The following is a 16204-nucleotide window of genomic DNA, read 5'->3' on the forward strand; positions in this document are numbered from 1 at the left end:
GAAGCATTATACCTGAATTTTCTTAACTGCCCTTTCTATGATGTCTTTTATGAATCTATCAGCAAAGTGATATCTCATTGTTGTGGCTTTGAGCTACACTCAAGTCCGCGTGATAATAGCTTATCTTTGAATGAGTTTTTTGGTTCAGCATAGAGAAAGAGCTGTCATATAAAGAAGAAACCCACCACTTGAAATCCTCAGATGCTGTCTCATTTACTGCTGCATTTTATGTCTTTTACTGAATGTGAAAGTGATGACAAAGTAAGGATTAGATATTTGCAATATTCATCACAGGTACAAAAGCCTTTAAGTCGACACTGTGATGAGGAATTATGAAGGCAGCCATAGTAATAGATCTGTTTGGGGCCTTAAGAAGCTCTGTATTGGTGAAAATAAATGAATAACGAACAGGGCTGGAGTGTGGCATTAATATCCCTAAGGGGATTCATAAAATGGTGAGGACATTTTGCTGTGGGGAATGTGCAGGGGTTGGAAAAGAATATGAATGAAGGGTTATCCAAACAAGAAAGGCAGCTGCTCTGAATCACAGCACAAAATGTAAGCTTTTCCAGCCTGACAGTATCTCCCTAATCCTTGATGAAAATGTTATGAAAACAAAAGGGCAATAAGGCAGGATTAATAACTGGAATTTTAATAACTTTGGGGGGGGACCAGGATATGGTTACATTCTTTAAAGAATCAGCTGTCAGTCCTGCAGACTAAGTTGCTAAGTATGCTAGTGTATTGTTTCTTGAGTCTGAAATTAGTTTACTAGGTATATTGATAGGGCAGAATTAATTATGGCTTAAGAATATTTAGTTATTTTAAGATGCTTATTAACTCACAAACTCATTTGACATTTTCAATTGTGTGTGTTTACAGTTCACTGCCCAATTATGGAAGGTTAAATATGTCAAATAGCTAAACTTTGCATTTCTTCACTGACATAATATACTTTTATTCAATCCATGAATTGATTTAGGAAACATAACAGACAATGTTTGTAAGGTGAAAAAGGTAAAAACAGCACATTTTACTCTTTTTAAAAAAAAAAAAACCCAGCATATTCTAATCTTAGTGACAATGTAATTTCAGAGAACAGAAAATTAGTTTAAAAAATACAGCAATATGTGGTTTTCAGCAACAACAATTTGCACACCTTTGAAAAACCATTAACCAATGATTTCTATTAAAAATATATTGCACATTTGCTCTGTCCGCAAATTTGATACCTACTTGGAGTTCAGGTTTAGTGTATTTCACATGATATGGAAAAGGGTTGATGAGCATATGCAAAATGGTTAGAGAGATCAGCTTCCAGTATTTAAAAGAATTACTCTTTGTTTGCTGTTGCAAAATTAGATCATAGTTTTCATGATATGGGTTTTAAATTTTCACTTCTAGGGCTGTGTTTCCGAATTGGGGTGTATGTACCCTGAAAATTATAAGCATAGTATGGTAAGCTTAGATACTACTTATAGATACTACTATATAAATAATACATAAATAATATATGCAGTATATATTTATATAAAAGCAGTCTATATTTATATGAATAATATATGCTAGAGCTGTGCATACATATGGGTATATATATGTATATACACACATATGTCCAAGCAGAGTAGGATGTGAAGGGACACCTGAGGTTTCAAGATGAACATGACACTGCTTCTTCCTGGAACATCAAATTTACTCAAAGTTTTATAGGAGAAATATGGCACATTAAAAATGAAAAGATTTTATATAGGATGAAAAAAAATAACATGAATTAGGATACAACAGAAGTTGTTTTTGCTTTGGACTGAACACCTAGTCACTGTGGGATGCTCTTTGCTTGGCCTCTGGGTTAGAAGAAGGGTGGACAAGCTAGGTGTCCAGGGTAGTACTGATGTAAGGTCTCACTCGGATATGGCCCCTAAACTTGCTGGACCCTGAGATTAGAACTGCCTTATATCCTGAGTTCCAGGCACCTGTCTTGCCTCCTCCTTGGACCCGACTCTCTATGTGGAGGAAAAGATGAAGGAGGATTTTTCAGTTCCTTTTTAAGGCTTTGGTTGGTTTTTAAAGACCCTATTTCTGTTATCATAATTTGCATTGCATCCATAATTTGAGTTAGCAAGTATTTGTTGGGTGATAATAACTCATCTTGTATAGTGGTTTGCAGTTGACAGAGTGCTTTCCCCTTGGGTCCTTGAATTCTCTTAGTGGCCCTGACTAGGCCTTACTGGTGATTGGGGCCATTCTTCTCTTCCTGGAGCCAATGAAGACATAGGGACCCAAAGCATTCAAGCCACGTCATTTGATGGAAATCACTACCTTGATGTCTTTCTTGTCATAATTTTTGGTTTAGGTCATTTCATGCACCATGAATTGCAGCTAAATTTCTGCTGCATATCTAAACCAAATCACTACCTTTTTATTAATATGCATAGTCTTTCTCATAGGGCCAATATGGGATTAGAGAAGCTGGTTTCCACGGAGGCATAAGGAGGGCTTGTATCGTGAAAGGTGACATGGTGGCCACCACCACATTCTACGGGGTCCAGTGAGCTGTGGAGGGACATTCTTCTACCTGACCACATATACAAGGTGGCTCCACCCTCAGATGGGAGAGCTCTCTATTTATTCAGTGTGCTCAGCATAGACAAAAACCAGTTCATTCTGGCAGCTTGGCTCACTACACCTGGTGGTGCTTCTGACACTGTTCCCAGGGTTCTACTAGGAGGACTGATTCCCCTGCCGCTTACATCACAAAGACACCTGATACTGTAGCCTGTCACCACTAATCTGCCCTGTGCTTCATCTTCTCTGCTGGAGCTACTGTGTTGGTGTCACATGAATTCAATGCCATCCAGCCTTAATCCTGGAATACCGTTCACTCTCTCTCCTACCGATCCCCAGAGTCTGCTTTCTGCTTCTGCTTTGGTATTTTTCTTAGGGAATAGAGATCTTTTCTTATTTATTACCTTGACTTTGGTATCCAGCACAATGCCTCCATCTGAATATGTTCTAATTATGATTTGTTGAGTTGATTTCTTCTCAGTTGATTAAGTGTTTCAGTGAAACTACATCCTCATAAAACAACATGCCATGCTCTGTGCTCTACAGTAGGACCTAGTTGTTTACCCAGTCCATAATTAATAGTTTGTGTCTGCTAATCCCAAACTCCCAGTCTACCCTTCCTCCATCTCCTCTCCCCCTTGACAACCACAAATCTGCAGAACATACCCTTTTAAACACTTCTATTCCATTGCAGTACATGTAGTCACTTATTTGCTGCCAGTATTTGTATAAATATATGAAGGTTTTCCTCAAATATTCAGTCTTTCTCACATGGAGAAGGAATTGCTCTAAGCGTAAATTAATGTCATGTTTTTCCATTGCCTCCTACACAACCACAGTTTTTTTGATGGACTATATTTGTACTCTTTAAATATTTCTGAGGAACATGCACATACACACGTTCATACACACAGGTGTAGATGAACTTTGCTGACTGGCATGTCTCCTATTTTCAGTAAATGTTTTTGTTTCTCTTTCCTCTTCACACCAGCTCTTTGAGTCCAGATGTCGATCCAGTTCTTGCTTTTCAACGAGAAGGATTTGGACGTCAGAGTATGTCAGAAAAACGCACAAAGCAATTTTCAGATGCCAGTCAATTGGATTTCGTTAAAACGCGAAAATCAAAAAGCATGGATTTAGGTAGTGAGTACAATCTCCATGAATCTTTATCTAAATAAGGTTTAGATGCTTTCGGATGAAAACTGATGATCCCAAACACATGTCTGTTTACTGTGAGCAATAAAGAAAATAAATGTGAAATGAGGCAATTTGGCAAAAATTAGTTTTTCTTGAAGTTTGAGATAACTACATTTCTCCTAAGTGGCATGTTTACATCATGTGCAATATGTTAATATATATGTTTTCTGATGAGAAAAGAAACAAACACATGTGCATATCATGCTCTGTTCATGTATATTTATTTGAAAAAATGAAATGTTTTAATGCGTTAGCTGTTTAAAACCAATTTCATTGGTCTTATGATTTGGTTGGTTGTGGGGATTCTTAAAGTAGAAGAAAAAGTTTTGGAGAGACACCATTATCTCAATCCATGTCTAGAGTTTGGTTACTTCATGATATTTTCCTTCCATCACTGTCCTTTAAAGTTTATTTAATGAAAACTCTTCTGTGTTGATAATTAAGGCCTTTAATTGGAATCATAATTTGAGAGCATATTTATTGTAGAAAGTATTTTGAAGCAAATGAGAGAAGGAAAATAATCCTAGTTGTTCAATCACATACCAATCAGGTAGTGTCTCGTTTTAAATCCAAATCCACCAAAAACCAAAACAAACAAACAAATTAATTAATTAATTAATTATATCCATGCACTGATTGAATGATTAGAAAACACTTTCTTAATCAACTGTAACGTATTTATGCTGTTGTCTGGTGGCTGTTTTTACTTTGAGACTAAAAGCATTAATTTATCCCATGCATAAATGAAAATTGGGCGATGACTTGCCTGGCTAATGATGATATGCTAACATATCAGTAACACACATGTCATGAAATGAGATGACTGGCATTGCATGGAGACATGGCTTTCCCCCCCTTTTTTGATTATGTTTGCTTGATGTTTCATATTATTTGCATGAAATATTATTTAAGAATTATCACCTAACTGGAAAGATCTGGGAATGGTTGAAGCATGTTGGGCTGTGGGACTAACTGGGCTAACCATTATACATTTACCTTTTAACAGTAGCTGACGAGACTAAACTCAATACAGTGGATGACCAGAAAGCAGGTAAGAATGGACACTTAGACTGTTTCCATAGAAACTGTGGTCCAAGGAGTTTATCATAATTATAGAGCTGCCAATCATATGGCTGTAAACATAAATATTCCAGGCTGCCATGGATGTTTTCATTTTAGGAAATCAAATTGTACAAGGAAAGGAAAATTTTCTTTGAGCAGAAATTTATCAATGTAGTATATACTAAGTGGAAATATAATTTTGTGCTTCAGAAATGCTAACACAGCCCAGATTCTCTTAATTATATTTGTGTAGGAATGTGTTGTCACAGTTAAGAAAAAATCAAAATCCTGAAAGCCTGATCTCTTAGGGTTGATTCTTTAAGTTTCAAAGTCATCTACCTGATGCTTAGCTTAACATCCAAAAAATGATTGTCAAAAGGTGATTTTGGTTAGGAGGATAATAGTGCATATATAAATATTTTCACTGAAGGACAGTGTTCAATATAACTCTCATTAGTCACTCAGAAAACCTTAGTTCTTTTTGTAATGCAGGTTTTAGTTCCTTGCTACATAGCATTGAATTAGGCTATATGTTGCTTCTGTATCTTAACTTTGTGAACATGCTTGAAAAGCTTTTTGTTTTGTTTTTAACTATTTAGGACTTGCTGCTAAAATGCTACCTAAATCCTTCTGTAGAAATAATGGATTATGTTGACCTTGGTTTTACATCATAAATTTTACTTTATATGTTATCTTACAACAGTAATCAGCGAAAAATCTTTATGTGTAATTAAAGTCATGTGCTTTGTACAGTTGAGCATTTTGATTTATTATTATAGGTTTGGAATAGAGTTTTAATTATTGTAGATCCAGTATGATGTAGTTATACCACTTAGCGCTAATTAGCTTCAATTCACCTTTTTAACCTGCAATAGTAATTAGTTTTAGGCTTCTTGAAAAGTGTGTATCCCATATATGTATGTAAAGATAACTGTGGACATGCCTGGAATTATCACATTCTGTAAAGATAGATTGTAAAAGCTGCATCCAATAAATCACTGGATTAACTGTAGCACAAGGCAATTAACAATAGTCTCAGCCCTTATTAAGTAGTTATTTCTTTTATCAAACATAAAATTCATTGGAATTCTGGAGCAGGGCTAAAGAAAAACATTATTTGATAGTTTACATATGTAAATTAGTAATTAGTTTTTGGAGTTAATAGTATTCAGTGCTTTTCAAGAAGTAACCCTTGTCCAATTTAATGTTTATAAAAACCAAATTGAGCTGCTCAGGTTAAAGAACATGATTTTATATAATATGCCAATTGGTTAAGTGAAGAAAATAGTTAATTTAATCAAATCACTGTTACTAACAGGAAAAGAACAATTTATTGTGATTAAGAAATAATAATAATATCCAGATGTCAACTGAAAACATTAAATACCTTTTATGGTGAGTAGGCAGATTTTATCATCTAAGTGAATAATCTGCTTTTATAGTGTTTAAAATGTTAGTTAACTCCTAGATAGAAAGAGCATTTTAAAAATATTATGTGCACTCTGTTTTACTGAATTAAACTGGAAAAACTTAGGACCAAAATTATGACATAAAGGTAGAAGTATTTGCTGGTCTATTGATTTTAAACCTACAATGAATAAAATATATCCACTGGATTCTTCCCATCCTCCAGTATTAGACAGTGAACAGATTTTATTATTTTCCTTTCTTCACTTCACTTGAATTGCTAAGATTATCATGATTTTACAGTTTAGTCCAAAGGTTTTTAGTAGAGTCACAGTGGCATTTTAGTGTAGATTATCTGTCTAGCCATAAGCCTTTCATAATGAAAATTGAATTCCATTTCCCTTTGCCCTTGCAAAAGACATCCTCTTCTTTTTTTCTGGCAAGAGAGATATTAGTAGATAAGAGTAGAAAAAGAGACCTAAAGGAAATAGTATCATTATGATTTCCTCTTTTATTCTTGGATTTAGGAATCCTGTATGATAGTTTGGGAGTAAATTTATTTTCTACAGGAAAAGAGAGAATGGGAATAAGAGAATTTGGTTTCTAGCAATTTAATCTTTGAATATAAAAATAAATGAAGCATCCTAATGACTTAATAGATTTACATAAAGAGCTTCAAAATATTATTTAAAAATTAAAGACATTGATTTTGTGTGTGTGTAAATAAAATTAATCTTTTGCCTATACCTTGTATAGGGAAAGACATTTTCAACTTTTATGATAAGTTTATGATGTTGTAAATCCCAGTGACCCTCATTTAGCAATCTTACTAATATATTAACGAACTCTTTTGTTAAAGTGTCTTTGATGAGTATGCCACCTTACATGAGTGAAACCTATGTTTTAGATCAGGAGTCAGCAAGCTTTTTCTGTAAAGAACCAGGGAGTAAATATTATAGATCTTTCAAACCAGACAGCCTCTGGAACAATTGCTTAATTCTGTTGTGATGTGAAGGCAGCCATGGGGAATATGGAGACAAATGGACCCAGGACTGTGTTCTAGTAACATGTCCAAATTTGACCTATAGTTTGCTGATCCCTGTTATAGATACACAAATAATAGATGTTATGAAAAGTTTCAACTATGTATAAATAGACTGTAGTTTATTAATCTCCCTTATACCCAATACTCACCATATTTAATTATCAACATTTTGCCAAAATGTTATACTATGGTGTTAAGAACTAGAGAAAAGAGTAGTTAGGTAAGCTTCCAGTGATTGCTACAATATAATCTATTGCTTATTGTGTTACAATTTCACTTTTTTTTAATCTTAGATTTGCTTTGTGTTTATGTTTCTTCATAATAAATACATATATACAGATATATATGTATCTATTTATATGTATGTAATATGTATATGTACATTTATTTGAATACTCATGCCATTTCTGAAATTAACTGTTAAAGTTTTTAGGGTGCTGAGTATATTAAATCAAATCTCAGCTAACTTTTTATATATAAATTATGTTTTAATGCTAATCTTTACTGGGAGCATATATATATATACATATCTTTATTGGAGATATATACATAGATATATGTGTGTATGTATATAAATGCACACACAATTACACACATACATACATATGTCCTTTATGAATCCAAGGAAACACCAAATGTTTGGCATATAAATGTTGTTAGGACCTAAATGTAGCTAGTAAGTTATGAAAATTAATAGGCATGACTTATTCAGGAAAAGATCTTCCTAATGATAATTCTTGAAAATGTGAAGGTAAATGTCCCTGCCCAGAAATCATCTTTTTCCATTGTCTTTGATTCTTTAATCTCTTACTTTTTCTTTAGCTCTTTTGAACAAAATCATTTTCCTTCCTGTGACATGACTTTTATGGATATTTAAAACATGAACTTGTCAAACATTATAGTGCTATCAAGAGAAAAAGTAAGATTGATCGTCCTGGCAAGAAATATTCCTTGTGAATTTTTGTCATGAAATAATCAAATATAGACAAACCTGCATGGAGAAAGTTAAATAAATCATCTTTTTCTCTCAAGCACTCTAATTTATGGAATATTTTTTCTTCATTAGAATCATCTGTCTGCCTTCCTGCCTATGTTACCTTTTTAACATACTTGTTCTAACTTAACACTGCTACCCCATTGTGAAGATTATGTGAAAGATGTCATGTAAATGAATCTTATAAAGATAATTCTTGTTTTGACTCTCCCAATTTAATTTTTATTCTGTTTTATACTCTGAGCCATGGAACGACCATGTCAGAACTATTTGTCTTCTATGTGAAAACATATCAAAGTTACTCCTTAATTACTGATCCACATATGGGCTGATGGCCCCATGTAGAGATAAGATATCCAGTCTTGCCTCTCCTATTCCCTGCCTTTTTTTTTTCTTTGTACCTGTCTTGTTAACAGTGTAAGTGAAGAACTAGTCCTGTAACCTGGATTGCCCAGCTGGTGGTTGCAGGTATTTCAGTGATCTCGAGGTTAAACTCATCTATTTGAGTGCCCGGTCAAGCAATCACCGATGAAGTTGTCTTACCTGGTTAAAGAAATCCATTTAGATTGCCTTCTAAAGCTTGGTTACAAATCTTAAGTCTTCCTAGATCCTCAAGTCACCAAGCCACAATTTTAGTGCTCTGAATTCTTCTCTACTGAAAATTTCTTGGTAATTGTAATGTCTTCTTCCTTCTGTTCCTCACCTGTTTCTCTTTGCTGACCTGGAGGCATAAGTCCTCACATGCAGTTCTGGCATCTTTCCTCCTTTGCTCCTCTCTCTCAATAGTACTTATGTAGTTTATTTCTATTCACATTTTTTATTGCTATTCAATACAAGAGAACCACCTTTTTCCAGAAATAGGTTTCTACCTGGTGCTAGGGTGCCCAGCTGGTGGCATGTGGTGTCTTGCGCTTTTCTCACTTGCTGAGTTGTCTGAACCTGTGCCATATGAGGACGACTTGATGAAACTTAGTGAGATAAAAGTTTCACTTCCATTGTAAATAGCTGTAAACTGATAAAAAACGTTTTCAGCTAAGTTACAAAGTGTACTCTTGGTTGCTTCCCTTAGCCTTTTCATCATCCTGCTTTGCAGAATGATTTTCTGGGTTATTCTGGTTTTTCAGATTATTAACATAACTTGAAGCAAATGATTTGACAAAGATTTTATCTGTTGAGCTAAAAATGGAAACTAATAACTTAAAATGTCTCCTAATGAGAATAGAGAAAATAGACCAAATTTAATACACATTTGGGAAAAGTTAAAATTAGTTACTGTCACTTTACTTTTTATATCTTGCCACCCACGTTTCAGAAGTTGACACTGAGCAAATAATTTGTCCCTGATATTTTCTACAATTCATAGATATTCAGCCATGTAATTTTCACCACTCATTCTAACATTTTGTTTTTGCCAACTTCCAAGGTTCCCCCAGCAGAGATGTGGGGCCTTCCCTGGGTCTGAAGAAGTCGAGCTCTTTAGAGAGTCTGCAGACAGCAGTTGCCGAGGTGACTTTGAATGGGGACATTCCTTTCCATCGCCCTAGGCCACGGATAATCCGAGGAAGGGGATGCAATGAGAGCTTCAGAGCTGCCATTGACAAGTCCTATGATAAACCTGCAGTGGATGATGACGACGAGGGCATGGAGACATGTAAGTGTACAATGTCTGAAGGAATAGCCATGACAAGCATCTCTATAGTGAAGAAGTTCTTAAAGTGTGCTTCAGGGAACCCTCGGGGACCTCAGCATCCCTTCAGAGGGATCTGGGAGGTCTAAACCATTTTCATAATATGAAGAAGATGTTATTTACCATTTTTACTCTTATTTTCTCACAAATGTACAGTTGGTTTTTCTAGAGGCAACACGTCATGTGATATTGCAAGAAACTAAATGCAGAGCAGATAGAAGAATCTTTTCAACTAGATATTAAAGAAATTTTCCATTCTTCTCAATAATTGTTTTTGGAAAATACAGGTTTCTTCTTTTTTTTTAAAATGTAATTTCTGCTAACTTGAAATCTATTATTTTTTAAGAAGTAATTTGTAAACTTTCTCAGTTTTAGTTCAGTAAATATTGACAGAATCCACAGAAAAATTTTGAGCCCATAATAAATTTTAGGAGTATAAAGGTATCCTGAGACCAAAATATTGGAAAACCACTGCTGTACAGTGTATCTGTAGTATATATCAAATGAATATGTGTAATCATCTGTGATTTTGATAACATATTTTTGTTTTATTTTTATGAATTACTCTTTCCTTGAACTAGGCTAGCAAGATATGTTTATGTATGTGTATTTCCAAATTGCCAAATATTTTAAGCCAAGATTATTGAAAGTTAAAGTTTACTGTGAATGAGCAATATGTTTTCCATAGTATTGATATACTGAGAAAAAAGTAGCATTTAAAAATACATATAAACGTATGCTTCAGAGAGTTGTTGAGGTTAAACATTTATAAATCAGTTGTTGAAGTTAAACATTTATAAATCAGTTTAAACATAAGAAGGAAACTCAGCATTGTATTTATTTAGAAGAGAATGGACTTGAGTTCTAATAGAAAACAATTAGCTTATATTGTTTGTAACTACTGATTCATATTTTAGTTTTTTAACTTAAAGTAACTCTACCTGGCTAACCATTGTAAGAAACACTGTTGGGAAAAGATAGAAGAAGACAGAAAGGATAAAGAAAGGCAGAGGATACCCCTACCCAAAGTTAAAGCAGAGATCATTTAGGTGGATTGTGAACGATGACAGTTTAACTTTTGGGGGCCACTTCCATTACACATGCCTAAGGGAGATTGTGGTGGGGAAGGAGAGTTTCAAATGGAAATCACATTCTGAGGAGATTTAAAGCAAAATTATATAATCTTTGCCTGTCACATATAATGTGTTTGGGAAAATGGAATATTTCTGCTATAATGTAACATGCAAAGCAAAGCTTAGTCGAGAAGCGCTGCATTCTCCACCACCCCCCACCTAATTCTTAGTTTAAATCTGGACAGCTTTTCACTCCATCCAGCCAGTGATTTCAAATATATGCAGCCCATTCTTGCCAGATGAAGAACATATTTCCTATTTTTGCTGCCAAGCCTGGTCTCCAAGCTCCTGAGTCATATGAGCTTCCAACCCTCTTGGGTTTTTCCTGGCATCTCAGGGGCGCCTCGCCAGTCTCACCCAGTGTTACTTGTGTTGCCTTTCTAGGGTGGGGACCCTCTATCACTTAGAGACCTTGCCTCTGTCCTGGGTGCACATTTAATAAGAGATCCAGTGCTCCGGCACCTCAGTATTTGTTTTTTTAACACATACAGTTTTTGCTCCTGAGCTTTTTTCTTGTCCTGATTCACATGTTATTTAAATTCCTTCATAGAATGCAATTTTCTCACATATACCACGTATTTCAAATGCAGCAGGGGATGGAATAGTGATCAGTACCAGGCATGTTCTTAATTCTGTAGCCTCCAGAGCTTCCCACTGTGTGAACGTCTAAATTTGTCCCTGACATAAACTTAGCTTCCGGTTTTAACTGGAAATAACCGATTTAAGTATTTCATATTAAAACTTTTGTACTCAACTATCATCAAGACAAAACCAAGTAAGCAGATGAACTACAATGTGTGAACCAGAGGGGAAGTTCTGGACAAGAACTGGGGGAGACACCCTGACGCGTGCGCCTGCAACCACAAAGTGCTGGGTTTCCAGAGTCCTGACTTGATGGTGTTTTCTCCCAGACCAGTCTGGGGAACTCTGAACATGGCCAGAGAAAGGCAACTGTTGTATATTTCAAATGTCTGCAGCACGGGTTGTCAAAACTATACAACTGAAGTGATCTGAGCACTGGCCCGGGGTCCTCCACATTCTTCTCACCCACTTGAAATTTGGGTCAAGTTGCTTAAAATTCTTTTCCTTTAATTCCTTTAGTTGTGAAACTGAAGCTTTGGATGCCGAGGCCATGAATGCTCAGACTGTCTCAGTGTCTATTGAGGAGGGGCGGCTCGGTGGTTTGTGGGAGCTGGGAAACTTGTGGGAGGCCGAGCGGGTGGCCTCTATCAGGGCCACCAGATCCCTGCACACCCACTGTCACTGCAACAGTCTTGGGGATTTATTTATTCCCATGAGACTTGTGGGATCTTAGTTCCCCAGCAGGGGTTGAACCTGGGCACTTGGCAATGAAAACACCAAGTCCTAATCACTGGACCACCAGGGAACTCCTAGTTGTGGGGTTTTTAAATCACTCTTCATAGTTTGTGATTCTTTGTCAATTGTAAGTTTAAAAAAGGGAAGTTCACAGTTTGCCAGAGAAAGTTGGAAAAGCTCTGGTTTAGATGGTTCTGTTTCTGAGTTCCTTTCCAGTTTTAACTTTCCATGACTCTGTGTCCTCCTTTACTTATCTACCGACCTCAGTCCTGCCTTCCTGCTTCTCTCACCATCTGCAAAATCTGCGAGGAAAGATGCCACCACGTCTGATTCCTGTGTAACCAGGTTCAGAGCTTGACCAAATGTTGGAGTCAGTGACTGCTTGTCACATCAGTGTACGGGCTCCTGCTTGACTAGCAGCACCGCGTGTGTGAGATTCACACCCCCAGACACAGCGAGCCTCAGCAACAGCACACGGGTGGCATTGGCGTTTCACTCCTCCCACTTGCATCCCACTCTGGACCTGGGTGTCCGAGACCTCTGCGCAAGAAAAGGCCTGTCAAGGCTGCTGTTCCTGCTGGGGCTTATGAGACTGTTGCCTTCCCTTATGACTGGGTACCGTTGTGAGAAAGGAGTCTGTTTGGCTCGCTCCTCCCGTTTCCTAAAGCCCACCCTTTTCAGAGTGGATTCTCAAGGCGCGTTCTGCATACTCTCTTTCTCTGTCTGCATTCGTGTCTGTGCTCGTGCCCTCACTGCGCCTCCCTCACTGGGCAGCCTCACCCTGCCTCCTTGCTGTGCGGGCGCTGTCCCAGGTCGCATGTCTGAGCCCTGACGGCCTCGTGCTTTGAGGGACCCTGTGGCTGTATGGAGGTGGGACTCAGGGGCCTCAGTTATGGCCACCATGTCACTGGTGTGCAGTGCTCTGAAAGAGGACCCTGTCCGAGCAGACGGTCTCCGTTAGACGGCCGTCCTGTGAGGATGCCGTCCGTTCACCCTGGAAGCATGGGGCTGGGGGTGGGGCAGGCGTAACCTGTCCCGCTCAGCCTCTGTCTGTCCCATGCAGTCGTTTCCCTCTTTACAGGCGGAAGTCACACACGTGGAGGGCGAGCTTGATTGTTCTTGTCAGCCGGGTCAAGCTCCTCCCCGGTGATGCTCGTTCAGGCTTGGAGCAGGCTTGCCTCTTCTCAGCGGCGCTGCAGTCGTGGCTTGCACACAACAATGGGGGCCAAGAGACCCGGGCGGGATCCATGTGGTATCTGGTATCTGTCATCTTCTGTAACACTTATATGCTTCCTGTGGAGATGGCAGAAGTCAGCGTTTTTGTCTCTCATTTAATCCATCTGGCCTCTCCACGTTGTCTGTGTCTGTCTGGATCAAGATGGAGCTTTGTATTCTGGGACCCATTATCTCCAAGGCCCTACCTGTGTTTGACAGGTCAGGGCATCTACAATCTGCTCCCTCTTCTATGCAAATCATACTTCCCGCCTGGTTCTCAGCGAGAGGCTCCTACAGCCCCCGTCATAAATCAGCTTCTGTTGAAACCAAGAACATGGATGCTACATAACATTGACTTGTTTTATTTTTGAAAATATAGAGTACACCCCCCACTCCCTTTTTACCCTTTGTTAAAAATCGTCAAGTCATCAGCCTTGCTATCAATTCAGGAACAGGTTTTTATCTGGATCGAGGAGGTGATACACAACAAAACCAAAGACTGTCCTATTCATTATACTCTTGATTTTAAGATCTACCCAGTTTACAATTTTAAATGTGAGAACATTATTCCTTGAAAACATAGAGACAGATTGCGTTTGAGGAGCTTGCCTGCTTTCTTATAGTACTCTTAACAGGAGATAAGGGGAAAAAAAAAGCCATTGCTCTAAAGTATACACAACTTAGGTTAGCAGTATGAGATTTGAAGAAACAATTTATGTTAGGAAGTTAGCTAATCTGAGAGCTTCAGGATTAATTTTCATTTATTTTGTCAGCTTCAAAATAGCAGATTACATGAGTATCTCAGATTTTTCTACTCTTAGCATCCTCTACATTTCTAGCCATCTTTTGTCACTACCTATTTGAGCAAAAATTATGTAAATTAGATAGTTATCTTAAGAAACTCCATCAGATTACCATAAATCCATAGTGGAAGAATTCAGTATATGGTTTTCAGAGTCAAAGTACTTTGTAAAGGATTTACCATTTGGTTAATCTATCTTTTTGGATAATTGGATGTTGATCTATTAAAAATATTTGTTCTGAAGTGCTGGGAATAAGGATAACCTGTCTAATCCTCTTATGACAATTTGTATACTTCAGTATCACTTGCAGTTTAAGAAAAGGAGCTTTGGATAATTTTAGGGCATTTCTGAATTCAATAGAAGTATAACCGTGTGACACAGCCAAAGCTGTCAATTCCTTATATTTCTTTTTTTAGGTGAAAAGTAAGTTAAGCTAAAAGTATGATGAAAAGTCACATCTGAAGTGTCTGAATTATAGATTCCTCATTTGAAACATTTTCTGATAAGAAAAAGTATGTAAATATTTGACTAAGATAGTACTTGGGAATTAAATCAGAATGCATTCCTTGTGATTTGCAGTCCTGCGAGTTTTCTAGAATATTAAACAAACTTCCTAATGGGAAAATCCATTACACTAAAACTGCAATAAGGTATTAATGAGTCATGGGACCTAAAATCTGATATTTAGGCTGTAAGTTCCAGAGGGGCTAAGGATGGCGTCAGCCCACTGGGCAAACCAACTCAAGAGAAGCAGTGTGGTTAATGGTTAAGGGCCATTGTAATGCACAGGTTAGCATCGCACCAAAGCATGGGGCACCCACTCAGCCCGAGTGGATGCGGGGAGGGAGGGGGAGAAGCTTCTCACAGGAGGTATGAGTTGAGTAATCCTGCTTGAGTGGTCTTCCTCAGGGTGTGTCAGGAGCTTAGGGAGGAGGGACCATCTCTGGACCACCATTATCCTATTGAGGTTGATGTGTGCAGATGAGAGCGTGGTGAGGAGTGAGATGTAAGACATATACAGAGAACAGCTTGCAAACAGCCTTGTTTAAAAAACTTTTTGTTCATACTAAGGACCTTAAAGAGCATTTGAAGTATTTCGAGTGAAAGAATATGAGTGTTGGGGCTGTAGAATCGAGGGTGGGTTATTGGGGGTGGGCCGGTAAATAGCGGTGTTGGCGGCAAGATTGGTTCTAGGACAGTAATGCAATAATCCAGGTGAGTAACGATGCTTGGCAAAGTCAGAGGAAAAGAAGAAACTGCATTTACATGCTTAGCATCTCATACATATGGATGGATGATATTGACGAGGTTTTTCTCATTAGTACCTCCAGGCACAGAAACTTAGAATTATCATTTCACTGTGTAATCACTCCATTACCAAATTTTCTTAATTTTTCCACATGAAATCTCATAATTTTGCTCCTTCCAATCCAGCCCCAATTCTCATTATTTAATATCTGAAGTTACTATTAGGACCTCATAACTGGTCCAACTGTCTCTTCATTTGCTGAGTAAGCTCTGGAATCCCACTGTCCTCATGCTCCCGTGCGCATTCTCATCCAAACCATGTACCATCCCTGAGGTCTGTCTTCTCCCTGCCCTGACTGTCCCCTACCCTCTCCTGTACATGGGACTGTTGTCTTTCTTCTTCAAGACGCTTTCCCCTAACCTAGCTAGTTTCCCCTCGACTTCCTAAAGCTCTGAGTATGGACGTTCCCCGACTTAACAGTGGTTCAACTTAGGATTTCTTGACTTTACAGTCGTTTGAAAGTGACGTGC

The 16204-nt window shown here is 37.7% G+C and overlaps 1 protein-coding gene across 13 annotated transcripts in view; it reads left to right on the forward strand.

Moving 5' to 3' along the window:
• Positions 1 to 16204, forward strand: part of PARD3 (par-3 family cell polarity regulator) — a 553895-nt gene that overhangs the window by 350614 nt on the left and 187077 nt on the right. For 5 of the 13 annotated variants that reach the window (XM_065921047.1, XM_065921054.1, XM_065921050.1 and 2 more), the window contains 3 exons: positions 3557 to 3708; positions 4769 to 4813; positions 9694 to 9921. In XM_065921047.1, the coding sequence (XP_065777119.1) occupies positions 3557 to 3708; positions 4769 to 4813; positions 9694 to 9921 (425 nt within the window). The remainder of the gene's footprint in view (positions 1 to 3556; positions 3709 to 4768; positions 4814 to 9693; positions 9922 to 16204) is intronic. The other 8 variants (XM_065921053.1, XM_065921055.1, XM_065921057.1 and 5 more) reach the window with 4 other exon arrangements.

Source organism: Muntiacus reevesi, chromosome 2, assembly GCF_963930625.1.
Source record: "Muntiacus reevesi chromosome 2, mMunRee1.1, whole genome shotgun sequence".
Lineage (NCBI taxonomy): Eukaryota > Metazoa > Chordata > Mammalia > Artiodactyla > Cervidae > Muntiacus > Muntiacus reevesi.